The sequence below is a fragment of the Notamacropus eugenii genome, chromosome 1, assembly GCF_028372415.1.
Source record: "Notamacropus eugenii isolate mMacEug1 chromosome 1, mMacEug1.pri_v2, whole genome shotgun sequence".
In the NCBI taxonomy this organism is placed as follows: domain Eukaryota; kingdom Metazoa; phylum Chordata; class Mammalia; order Diprotodontia; family Macropodidae; genus Notamacropus; species Notamacropus eugenii.
The window spans coordinates 13,540,387-13,553,440 of record NC_092872.1 but is presented as its reverse complement, the minus strand read 5'-3'; the positions used below and the strand labels follow the sequence as shown (position 1 = coordinate 13,553,440).

Sequence of the window (13,054 nt, the reverse complement as noted above, 5' to 3'; positions counted from 1 at the left end):
TCTGGAGCTGCAGAACCCACAGAATGATGGAGTGAAGCAAATCTCCAGCCCAAGACAGCCTGGAACGTCCCTGGGAAGTGTCTATCAAGCTAGGCTGGGAGTAGAACACTATGCACTGTGAGCTTCCCCAGCATACAGGAGACCTGAGTAAGCATCAGGGGGAATGAATCTCAGGCCCTTGTGGCAGTTTCCAGACAACATGACCCCAAAACACTGAGGATAAATTAGAAGGTCAGTGAGAAAAGCCTGTGGGACCAATGCAGGAGAGTGGAGTGGTCTGGCTCCAGCCCCAGGGTGGTTGAGGGGGGAGGGGTGGAGGAAGCCACAGCAATAGCCACAGCAGCAGCGGTGGCAGCCGCAGCCACTGTTTCTCGTAGTCCAATAATTTTTAAATTATTTCTCCTGGATCTATTTTCCAGGTTAGTTGTTTTTCCTACAAGTAGTTTCACCTTATCTTCTATTTTTTCAAATTTTTGGTTTTGTTTACTAACTTCTTGGTTTAACTCATAGTCATTCATTTCCCTGGACTCAATTCTCTCTTTCAATGAATTATTTTGTTCAGTGAGCTTTGGAACCTTCTCCTCCATTTGGCTAATTCTGCTTTTTAAAACCTCCTTCTCCTCATTAGCTTTTTGGACCTCTTTTTCCAATTGAGTTAGCCTCTTTTTAAAGCTGCTATTTTCCTCAGCATTTTTTTGGTTCTCCTTTAGTAAGCTGCTAACTTGTTTTTTGAGGTCTTCTATTGCCTGAGCCAAGTTTAAGTCCCCTTTGGAGGCAGGGACCTTGACTTCCTCTGACAGTATGCCTTGTTCTTCCTCATCTGGATGGGGTGAGACACTTGTTTCCCAAGAAAGTAACCTTCTATGGTCTTATTGTCTTTCCCTTTTCAGGGCATTTTCCCAGCCAGTTACTTGACATTTGAGTTTCCTCTCCACATCCACCTTGCCTCCAGTTCTGCCCAGCCAGCACTTGGGGGCTGAGACTCAAATGCTGCTCCCAAGCCTCCGGGGCTTTTGGCTGGGGTGGAGCTGCTATTCAGTGTGAGATTAAGTTTAGCTGCTCAGGTGGGGACAGGGCTGCCACACTGAGTTTAGTTCCCTCAGGGAGTTTATGCAGAGACCTTCAATAATGGGCACAGCCCATTGCTTGCTTTGGGAGCCCTTGTCCGCTGCTGCCTCCACTGCTGCCACCTGAAGAGGCCTGAGTTATGGGGATACCCTGCTCCCCTCTCAGCGAGCCGAAAAGACCTTCTCACTGACCTTTGGCTCCTGTGGGTTGAGAGATCTGCGCTGCTGCTGGAGATTCTGCTCCTGAAGCCTGCTCAGATCTACTCCTCTCGGTACCATGTGGTCAAGGCAGGGCTGGGCTCTGCTCTGAGTCCAGTGCGTGACAGACCTTTCCTGTCGATTTTTCAGGTCTCTCTGGAACAGAAATATCCCCTGCTCCTTTGTTCTGTGGTTTCTGCTGCTCTAGAATTTGTTGAGAGTTCTTCTTTATAGGTATTTTATGGGCTGTGGGGTAAGAGTTAAGCATCTGTGTATCTTTCTACTCCACTATCTTGGCTCCTCCCATGCAGCCACTGTTTCTGGAGCTCCAGGACCACAGATTTTGGCAGGATCCAACAGCTGACAGTACAACCCCTACCTCCACTGGAAGCAGAGAACTACCTTGACAAAGAACTCAAAGCCAAGTAAATGGCTGGGGAAATGAGCAAAAACCAGAAAAAGCATCAGACTATAGAATCTTACTCTGGTGACAAGGAAGACCAAAGTATGGAAACAGAAGAAAACAAAGTCAAAGCTCCTCCATCCAAAGCCTCCAAGAAAATATGAATTGGTCTCAGGCCATGGAAGAGCTCAAAAAGGATTTTGAAAACCAAGTAAGAGAAGTAGAACAAAAATTGGAAAAAGAAATGAGAGTGATGCAAGAAAATCATGAAAAACAAGTCAACTGCTTGCTAAAGGAGACCCAAAAAAATGCTGAAGAAAATAACACTTTAAACAATAGATTAACTGAAATGGCAAAAGAGATCCAAAAAGCCAATGAGAAGAATGTCCTAAAAAGCAGAATTGACCAGATAGAAAAGGAGATCCAAAAGCTCACTGAAGAAATAATTCCTTACAGATTAGAATGGAGTTAATGGAAGCTAATGACTTTATAAAAAAAAATCAAAACAAAACCAAAGGAATAAAAAAATGCCAATTTAAAATATCTCATTTGAAAAAAAACCAACCTGGAAAATAGATCCAGGAAGACAATTTAAAAATTATCAGATTATGTGAAAGCCATGATCAAAAAAAGTACCTAGGCATCATATTCCCATAAATTATCAAGGAAATTTGCCCTGATATTCTAGAACTAAAGGTCAAAATGTATGTTGAAAGAATCCACAGATCACCTCCTGAAAGAGATTCAAAAAGAGAAACTCCAAGGAATATTGTAGTCAAATTCCAGTTCCCATTTCAAGGAGGAAAAATTGCAAGTTTCCAGAAAGAAACAATTGAAGTGTTGTGGGAATGCAATCAGGATAACACAAGATCTAGCAGCTTCTACATTAAAGGACCAAAGGGCTTAGAATATGATATTCCAGAAGTCAAAGGAGCTAGGATTAAAACCAAGAATCACCTACCAAACTGAGTATAATACTTCAGGGGGAAAAATGATCATTCAATGAAATAGAGGATTTTCAAGCATTCTTGATGAGAAGACCAGAACTGAATAGAAAATTTGACTTTCAAACACAAGAATCAAGAGAAGCATGAAAAGGTAAGCAGGAAAGAGAAATCATAAGGAATTTACTAAATTTGAACTGCTTACATTACTACAGATAATATTTGGAAAGATAATATTTGTAATTCTTGAGACTTTTCTCAGTATTTGAGTAGTTGGAGGGATTATATACATATAGACAGAGAGCACAGGGTGAGTTGAGAAGCAAAGGATGATATCTAAAAAAATAAAATTAAGGGGTGAGAGAGGAATATATTGGGAAGAGAAAGGGAAAAACGTAATGGGGCAAATTATCTCTCATAAAAGAGGCAAGAAAAACCTTTTTCAATGGAGGGGTAGAGAGAAGGTGAGAGGGAAAACATGAAACTTACTCTCATCACATTTGGCTTAAAGAAGGAATAACATGCACGTTCAATTTGGTATGAAAATCTATCTTACACTAAGGCAAGTAGAGGAGAAGGGGATGAGTGGGGTGGGGAGAAATGATAGAAGGGAGGGAAAATGGGAGGAGTGGGTAATTAGAAGTAAACACTTTTGGGGAGGGACAAGGTCAAAAGAAAGAACGGAATTAATGAGCTGCAGGATTGGATGGAGGAAAATATAGTTAGTCTTTCACAAGATGACTTTCATGAAAGTCTTTTGCATAACTACACCCGTATAACCTATATTGAATTGCTTGCCTTTTCAATGGGGATGGGGATGGAGGAAAGAAGGGCGAGAAGTTGGACATCACAGTTTTAAAAAACAAATATTAAAAATTGTTCTTTACATGCAACTGGGAAATAAGAAATACAGGTAATGTGGTATAGAAATCTATCTTGCCCTACAAGAAAATAGAGGAGGTCAGGATAAGGGAAGGGTGGGATGTGATAGAAGAGAGGGTAGATTGGGGGAATGGATATTCAGAATTCATGATGCCTTGGAGTGAGGGAGAGGAGATTTGGGGAGAACATTTGGAACTCAAAATCTGGAGGAAATGAATGTTGAAAACTAAAAATAAATAAATTTTCTAAAAAAACAACAACAACAACAAAAAAAAGAATTCTAAGAGGCACTGAGTGACTTGCCCAGGGTCATATAGCCAGTCTGTGTGAGAGTCAAAACTTGAACCCATGTCTTCTTCTCTCCTGGGTCAACTTGATAGCATTTCATAATTTTATGAATCTCCCTAAATTAAATTACTATACTTTGGATTCTGGGGCAGCTAGGTGGTGCATTCCATACAGAGGCAACTTGGAGTCAGGAGGACCTTATTTCAAGTTGGGCCTCAGACATTTACTAGCTATGTGACCCTGGACAAGTCACTTAACCTTGTTTGTTTCAATTTTCTGCTCTGTAAAATGAGCTGGAGAAGGTAATAGCAAGCCACTCCAGGATCTGTGACAAAATCACCCCAAATGGGATCATGTAGAATCAGATATTTACGAAATGGCTGAGTGGAACAGGTATATTTATTGAAGGCCCCTCAGGGAGTAAAATAGGCATATTTTGTGCAGACCCCTCAAGGTCCCCTTGTGTCATCCCCATTTGTCTCACCTGACCCTGAGAAACCAAACAATAGAGATTCTGTTTTTCTTAAAATTCTTTTTATGTTACAAGATAGTCCTTGACAGAAACTGCTTTTGCCTTACTCCCAGACTGCCTTTGCTCATTTCCTTATCTGCTTTCACAGACATTACCCTATGCTACTGTGACAGTCCTTGACAGAAGTTGCTTAGTCCCTTATCCCCTTTGCCAAAAATGGCTCTTGTATACTTATTCTTTGTTGTTGGGGTAGATTTTCCGTGGATATATTGTACCCTCAAGGCTCAGCCAATGGGCTAAGAGGAAGGCGGTTAGGGTGGGGGTACTGTGGTCAAAGTCTATAAAAACTACTGTGCAGGACACACCCTCACCATCCTCAGCCATCACCATCTTGAGCCAGGCAGGAGTGCCCTTCCTCAAGAAAGCTGAATAAATAGCTTTCCTTTTTACTCTTTAGGTCAAGACTCTAATTTTATTTAAGGGGGGTCATCTCACACAGTTTTGATGCATTGGTTAGGAAGCTACCCTTTTCCTTGGAATTTATCTCCCTCTGTCATTCCAGGGACCAGGATGTCCCCTCTCAGTTTCTCTGCCCTTTCTCTCTCTTCTTCCCTTTGACATCTTTCAGGCTCCCCCTCAGCCTTTGCTATAACACTCTGTTTCAGGCTAACAGATCACTTTCTTTCAAACAGAAAAGTAGTTACTGCAGGTAGAAGAAACCTGAATTTTGGGAGGAAAGAAGGAGTATGGTCTGGGTTGACCTAGAAACTAGTTCTTCCCTCTTCTGGGGTCAAGCTCAGGCTTAGAAGCTCCCCAAAGGAGTTTGAAGCATCACATTCAAAAGTTGTATTGGAAATATTCATCTCTGGTCACAGGCATGTGGACAGCACCAAAGGAAGATGAGTATAATGCAATGAGTGTTGGTCTTGGAGTCAGAAGATGAGAGTCGAGGTCTTGGCTTTGGCATTTACTGGATGTTTGACTCTGGGCAAGTACCCTGCTGATTTTGAGTCTCAGGTGCCTCATGTGTATAATCAATAATAGTGTCTGTGCCACCTACCTTAAATGAGATAATACATGTAGAGGGATTAGTAAACTTCAAAGTACTACAAAAAGCTATCAATCCTAAATATAAAGACAAGTAAGGCAATGGCAGTACAGAAGAAAGAGAGAAGAGTGTTGGCTCCATTGGCCCAGGAAGGCTGCATGTGGGCAAGAGGGCATGATGATCTATGGAATGTCAGCTGGAAGGGATATTAGGGGCCATAGAGTTCAGTCTTTCATTTACTTCAGGTTCATCCCCCATAATATGTTTGACAAGTAGTTATTCATTTAAAAAATACCTGAGAAGCATCTACAATGTGCAAACTACTAATCCAGGTGCTAGAAAAGAGGAAAAAGTTTGGTTAAGAAAAGGCAACAGGCTCAATGCATACAGTTTATTCCCTTAAAGTTATCCATTACATGATCCCAGAGGCAGAATAAAATTCTGACTGTCTGATACAAGAATGGTCAGGCTTACATACACTTTATCCTGAGAAAGGAACTTTCTTAGTTCAACAAGTTGTAAATTTAGTGAGACAAGACAATTAACAAAGTAGTGTCAGTTGGAATTTATGATTCCAGAACGTGTGAAATTTCCTCTACATAGCATATGTCTCTGTGACATAAGATAAGAAAAAAATACTACCACTCTGCTTGCAGGCATCATATCACAAACAGGTCTTTGAAATTGCTGGCACAGGAAAGGGCATTTTTATTTTTATTTTTTTTTTGTATTATTTTTTTTTTTTTAGTTCTCCAGTCACTACCATAAAACTTAGATTTTAACTCCCCCATACCTACCCCCTCTCCTCCTCCCTCCTTCCCCAAGACAGCATACAATTCTATATTGGATCTACATATTCTTTCATATTGAATACGTTTTAACTATAGTCATGTTATGTAGAGGAACTAAAATAAATGGAAGAAATCATATAACAAATCAAAACATAACACACAAACACACACACACAAACATGATCTACTACATTCTGCGAATGAATTCCATAGTTCTTTCTCTGAGTGTGGAAGGCATTTTGCCTCAGAAAAGCACTGGGAATTTTTTTTTAAGTTCTTGTGTTATTACGAAGTTCTAAGTCTACCAAAAAAAAACTCTCACACACTGTGGTCATTGCTGTGCACAAAGTTCTCCTGGTTCTGCTCCTTTCACTCAGCATCAGATCATATAAGTCCTTCCAGGCCTCCCTGAAGTCTTCTTGTTCATCATTTCTTATGGCGTAATAGTATTCCATTACATTCATATACCATAATTTATTCAGCCATTCCCCAATTGATGGGCATCCCCTTGACTTCCAGTTTTTGCCAACTACAAAGAGTGCTGCTATAAATATTTTTGTACATATGAGACCCTTTCCCATTTTTATGATCTCTTGGGGATACATTCCTAGTAGCGATATTGCTGGGTCAATGGGTATGCTCATTTTTGTAGTAAATGGCATTTTTAGAGCAAAGTGAAATAGTTTGATTGATTAATTCAGGTTTGGATCCTTATAAAAGTTTAAAATTTGTATTAAATGATTATCATGGAAGTGCTCTTTGAGTCAAAGTCAAGGAGAAGGGACCTAGAAAAGTGAGACCTTAGGGAGGGTGCAAATGGGGGGGTACAAGATGGAGGACTGCCAAAGGGACTAATCATGCCTCCAGAGGTCCAGTCCTTGGACAAAACCCCCACCACTCTATCCTAGCTATAGCTCTGACTAGGTTCTTCTGTCAGGCTACAACTGGTCATACATTCACAGGCATTCATTCCCTTGATCCTGCTGAGGAAAAGGTAGTACTTGGAGAGACTCCCTGGCATTTGAGTTGACTCTCTGTAGAGGTGAGAGTGAGGGAATATATGGGAAACTTGGCAGTTCTCATGACTGTTTACCTGTCTTTAAGTCTGGAGTACGGAGAGGGAGTCTCTAATTCAGAGTATTGGTGATGAGTAAATACTAGGGGAAGTGAGGGGTTTTCCACCCAGGCCTGTGTCTTGTGCCCTAACAGTCTGAGAGGCATTGACCATACTGTGATATTGGTGTATTGCTATGGGGAACAAGGATAAGAGATCTGGACTTAATTTCACTTCTTGTTAGTAAAATTTTTTTATTCAAAGGACCAAGTCTTTTTTGCCCCTCTCCCCACATACGCTATAGATTACTTCCTCACAAGAAACACTGTATTGGGTTCTATAAAGTGTACTAAGTCTAAGTACACAGCTCATTCCCAAGATAATGGAGCCAACTTTCACTCTACATTCAGTTGCCAAATCTGATTAATTCTCCCTCCTGTCCTTTCTACTTCATCTTTCCCAACCAATCCTCTTTTTTATTGCTATAACCACCAGCCCAGAGCAAACCTTCATCACTTTTCACCTACTGCAATAACCTGCTGACTGATCCCCCTGTGCCTAATCCTAACTTTCTCCACTCTATTGTACACCCAGCTTCCTAATGAAATTATCCTCCTAATGAAAACATATGATCTTGTCACTTCCCTCCTTAAAACAAATAGCCAAAGAAACAAACAAAAGCCTTCAGGGACTCCCTATTGCCTATAGGATAAATGACAAATAACTGGAGAACACATGATATTTAACACCCTCTTGACCCCAGTCTACTTATACCACCTTACAAACTACACCCCTTAAAGTTCTAGGTATTTTACTGCCAAACTAGACTTTATGATTTTCCATAGTCTTATCTTGATGTGTCTAAAGAGAGTTCCCTGTGCCAGGAATAGATCCCTTCTCATCTCTGCCCACTGAGAGCCTTCTCTTCCTTCAAAGCCCAGCTCAGACACCACTTTTTCCATGAAGGCTTCCCAAGTCCATTGCCCCCCCAACTCCCCACAGACCTACCCATGAAGTGATCTCTCTCAGATTGTCTAGACCACTTAGTCTCTAGGTGTTGCCTGGTCCCAATCCCTGCCACATGTTCCACTGAGTGCTTCAGTTTCTGCTCCAGCTCCCATGCCTCCTGGATTATCAGCCCTTTCAGGGGAGACTTTGTGGGTGGGGTTTTTTTATCCATCTTTTTATATGCAGTCTAAGAGTACATGATAAGGACTTAAATGAGAAAACATGGAGGCAGAGAGAATAAAGCTAGTTTATTAATCTGAGATGAGCAAAGCAGAGTACATGGCCTTAAACAGAAGGTGAGTCTCAGTCTCACATAGGAATTTAAGCTCTCAATTAGAAAGAAATTGGAATGTTCCTGAATCCTTTCTCGTGGATGTTCCTCATCCTATCAATATACCTATAATCCAGGGCAAAAGTCTTCTCTTGATCTTTTCAGGCTGTAAAGAAAAGAGAAACAGAGCTCCTTAGTCCAGGGCCTCTGGGGGTTGATCTGAAGAGGGAAGAAAAACCTGCCCACTAGGGAAATGGAGTAACTTAGAGCTTCATGAGACTCAGAGCTTGAAGGACCCTCCACAGTCATCTGGTACAACCATCCCATGGGAAAGGAGGAAACAGGAAACAGATCATGACACAGCTGGCAGGTAACAGACCCAGGAGTCAACCCCAAATCTGCAGCCTTCTACTCTAACTGCAGTGCTCCTCCCAACACAAAAAGCTAAAGCCTCAAGGGCTTCTTTATGTTCGTTTTGAAAAAATATAAAAAGTCTTCCCAGGACACCCTCCTCCTCTTTCTGTGCCCAGCAGATGCAGAGGAGAACAAGAAATCCTTACCCACCCCTTCCAAGCTTCTACCCTCCAGGAACACCCTGGGACCAGGTCACATTGACTCTGCCCCTGACATGACCACCCCTGACCTCACAGCCCCCACTTCAGAGTGACTGGCAGGGTCACTGATGATACCACCAGCCCACCCTTCCCTAGTTCCCCTACTTCATCTAATCAGTGACCTCCTGGGGTTACCAAGATAGTTGGACTGAGTCAGATCTGTTTCACCTCAGATATTGCTTAGCTCTATGACTTTTGGGGAGGACTATTTCATGTCTTTGAACCTCAGTTTCCTTTTCTGTAAATTGAGGGAGAGAGAGTTGGACTAGAAATTTTCTCCAAATCAAATTCTTCAGATTGATTCTCTGGAAACACGTCTAGACCCTTGTGTCCCATTGACATTCCTTACTTCCCCCTCTTTCCCTTGGACTCTGAAGTCAGAGACCTTTCCAGCTCCAGAACTGGTGTTGGGTGAGGTAGATGGTGAAGGGGAAAGAGAAATACTCCTGCTTCTGTATCTATATCCCCTATTGGAACCTGGAGGAAGAAAAGGAAGGATAATCTGAGGCTAAAGTTGGCAAGAGAGCAGAATGATCAAAGTTGATCCCAAGACCCTTTCACTACAGATCAATCCCAGCAGCCTCCAAGAGAGAAGGCACCATGGACCTCCAGTGCAGACTGGAGGTTTGAGCTCTTCTCCCAGGCCCCCAAGGAGGATTCATCACTTACTCCATCACAGGATATACTTTCAGAGGGACTGGAAGAATTCAGATCAATGGTTCCAATGCATTCTTTCACCAGCTGTGAAGGGTGGAAGAGAGAGTTCAGGACTGTCAGTCTGTAACCTCTGCCCCTGCCAAGTCTGACAACAAGCTCAAGTGTTGTCCCCAGCCAGCCCCCTGGGACAGTTTTTCTGCTTCTCATCTTGGACAAATCACTTTCCTCAGGGCAGCAGAAAAGCAGAGTTCAGAACCCTCCCTGTCCCAAGGGGTGCATATCCCCAGAAAGAGACTCCTTCAGTCAGACTCCCTCCCCAGCCCAGGACACACTCACCCCATTTTCCTTGAAGTCACATTCATCTGGATCACGATTTTCAGTTTTGGAGCACACAGTCTCTCTGAGGGTGAAGGTCACAAGTTGTGGAGCAGCAGGATCTTTGTTCTGGGGAGGAAGGCAAGACAGTCTTTTAGAGCTAGGCCCCTTCTAAGCCCCTCTGGGGCCAGCAGCAAGCTGCTTAGTGCTGGAAGGGCCTTAGACACCATCTAGTCTGACCCCATGGATGTCTAGATGAGGAAACTAAGAACTAGAAAAGTTAGGTGACTTGCCCAAGGTCACACTGGCGCCAGAACAGGGGCATCCAGAACAGTCATTCCTCCAAGCAGAGTCTACTGAGTGACCTGGGGGCATCCCCTGTGCTCAGCTTCCACATTTCTTGTCCTCAAGGGGTTATCTCAGGATTGCTGGAAGACAAATGCCCTCAAAAAAAGAAAAAAGCCAATACAAACTTAAATCTGTTTGGAGCCACATGAGAGTTCCACTTTTGACAAGAATCCTGGATTCAGAGTCTAAAGACCTTGATTATATTTGTATTCTGAGAGCTTAGTCAGGCAATCAATCAACCAGTGAACGTTTATTAAGCACCTACTATGTGCCAGGCACTCCGTTAGTACTGGAGATCCAAAAAAAGGCAAAAAAAGCCCCTGCCCTCAAGGAGCTTACAAATTAATGAGAGGGAAATTACATGCAAAGGAATACATAGAAAGCAAGCTGTGTGCAGGATAAATAGGAAATCATAAAGAGAGGGGCATCACTGGATGCAGAAATGCCTTTTCATTCATTCACTCATTCATTTGTTCATTCACTCGTGTCCATTTCTGTCACTCACTGCTGTTTGCCCTTCATTTCTCTGGACCACCATTTCCTACTTTGGAATTTGAGGGGGTTAAACTCAGTGACATCTAAGGTCCCTTCCAACTTGACAGCCTATGACCCTGTGCAGTGCTGCAGGGTATGTGGAGAGAGAAAAAGGGATCCCTCTGACCTGGCATCTCTGAGGGGGAGCTTGAGCTCTACTCTGAGGTGGGAGCACGATTGGAAAGTCAGGGGAAGGGGAGTCCTCACAGGGGCTACAGTGAGATAGGGCAGGCATTATCCCCAATATATTATCCCCAATATACAGATGAGAAAGCTGAAACTCAGAGAGGGAAGATACTTTGCTCAGAATCAGAAAAATGTGTCAGATCTGGAATGAGAGCTCGAATGTTCTGACTCTAATAATAATAATAATAATAGCCAATGTTTATAAAGGACTACGACATGCCAGCAATGTACAAAGTGCTTTGCAATGATTATCTCATTTCATCCTCACAAAAACTCCAGGAAGAAGGGGCTGTTATTCTCTCCACTTCACAGTTGAGCAAACTGAGGCAAACAGAGGTAAAATGATTTGCCAAGTCCCACAGTTACTGAGTGTCTGAGAGAGCACTTGATCTCAGGTCTCCTTGACTTCTGGGGTCACTGCTCTATCCACTCTGCCACCCAGCTGCCTCTCTTTTCCCATTATATCACAAAGTCTTCCAAAGGGAGACCAAGGTTTTCTTTAGTGGAGGGATCATAGTAGGGCAACTTGGCAGGTGCAGACCTCCCCCATCATCCCAATGCTACTCATTTCCCCAGGCTGCAGATTCAGGATTGAGAGGCGAAAGAGGTTTTCTGGTCCTGAGTTCTTGTTGTATTTCTGAATTTCTGTATTTCTGTATTTCTGAATTTCTGTTCACCACATCCTTATATCTCTCATCTTGGGCATGGACAAGTGGAGTAATCAGGCTGAGCAGCCCCAGCACCAATAGGGGTACCTGCATGATTGAGCCCCTCATACTCTTAGTCCTCAATGCTGTGGGCAGAAAGGAGCTGTCTTTTATTCACTGGCTCCTCCTCATCCTTACACAAGCACAAAGGATACTTCCAACCATTGGGTAACAACAGTTCCCTCAGATCTGTGGTTTCCTCCATTCTTTTGTCGTTGGTCACTTCTTATCCCCAGGGCTGGGGGTCCCCTCTTTCAATTTCCTCATGCAACTCTGAATCTAATCAATAGGAAATGTTGGGTAAAGAGTGGAAGTATGGAGAAAAGGTAGAGAAGGAAGGCAGAAAAATTAGGGAGGTAGAGGGATGTGAAGAAACTAAAATTTTCACCATCTCCCTCTGTCTTACAATTTCCTGAAAGGCTTGCAGATGATCCAGTCAACTGGCATATTGGATTGCCTTTCCAGTTGCTCAAGGAACTTTTCAGTAGATTTAGGGTTACTTCAACTGACCTCTATATTCTCCTCTGATCCTTCCCAAAATTCTCAGTCCCCAATTCTCTAAAAGCACAGGGTCCAAGGATCAAGCAGGGATTTCTGGTTCCCTGATTCCCCCTAATAAAGCCTTCCCAGCTAGGCTCCTGCCTCCATCTCATTCAACTCAACAAATCTACCTGCTGACAGATCAGTCCTATAGACTACCTATCTCAGAGAGTATCACAGCTCAGACAATAGGCTTTCTTCACCCAGAAGAGGTGCCTGGAAGCAGAGCCTGAACAAGGTTAAGGAATATGAGAGGAAGAGTGAGAGCAAGATCATTAGTGCCCTGGGAATTCCTGCCCTGTGTAGATTCAGGGAGGTGGAAGATGGAATCAGGCTGAAGAACATGCCAAGCAGGGGACAGACAGATAGTCAGTAAGTCAAGGCATGAGGAGGGCACAGGAGGTGAGGAATCAGCAAAGGTCTGACGTAGAAGGGGGAACCTTACAGAGAGCAATGTGGGGATTCTAAGAGGAGGATATGAGGAGAGAGAACATTCCACATATGGTGGACCCCATCTGCAAAAGCACAGTGGTGGGGGATGATCTCTCAGATACAGACAATAGGATGTGATCCACTTTAGCCAAAATGTAGACTATGTGAAGGACAATGAAATGAAATCAGTACAGAAAGAAGGTGGGAGCCAATGAAAGACTAAATGTCCAACAGAAGTGCGTGTATTTCATCCTAAAGGTAATAGGAAGGCAGGGCAGTAACGTGGTCAGACTAA

General features: G+C 43.0%; 1 protein-coding gene across 1 annotated transcript; it reads right to left on the bottom strand.

Annotated features, from left to right (window-relative positions):
- Window positions 1-8,535: 8,535 nt before the first annotated feature.
- On the bottom strand, window positions 8,536-11,856 carry LOC140498377 (antibacterial protein PR-39-like). Its single transcript, XM_072599504.1, is given in 6 exon segments — window positions 8,536-8,592; window positions 9,710-9,781; window positions 10,034-10,141; window positions 10,408-10,417; window positions 11,659-11,753; window positions 11,755-11,856. Coding segments are annotated over 6 exon segments (444 nt in total).
- Window positions 11,857-13,054: the final 1,198 nt, after the last annotated feature.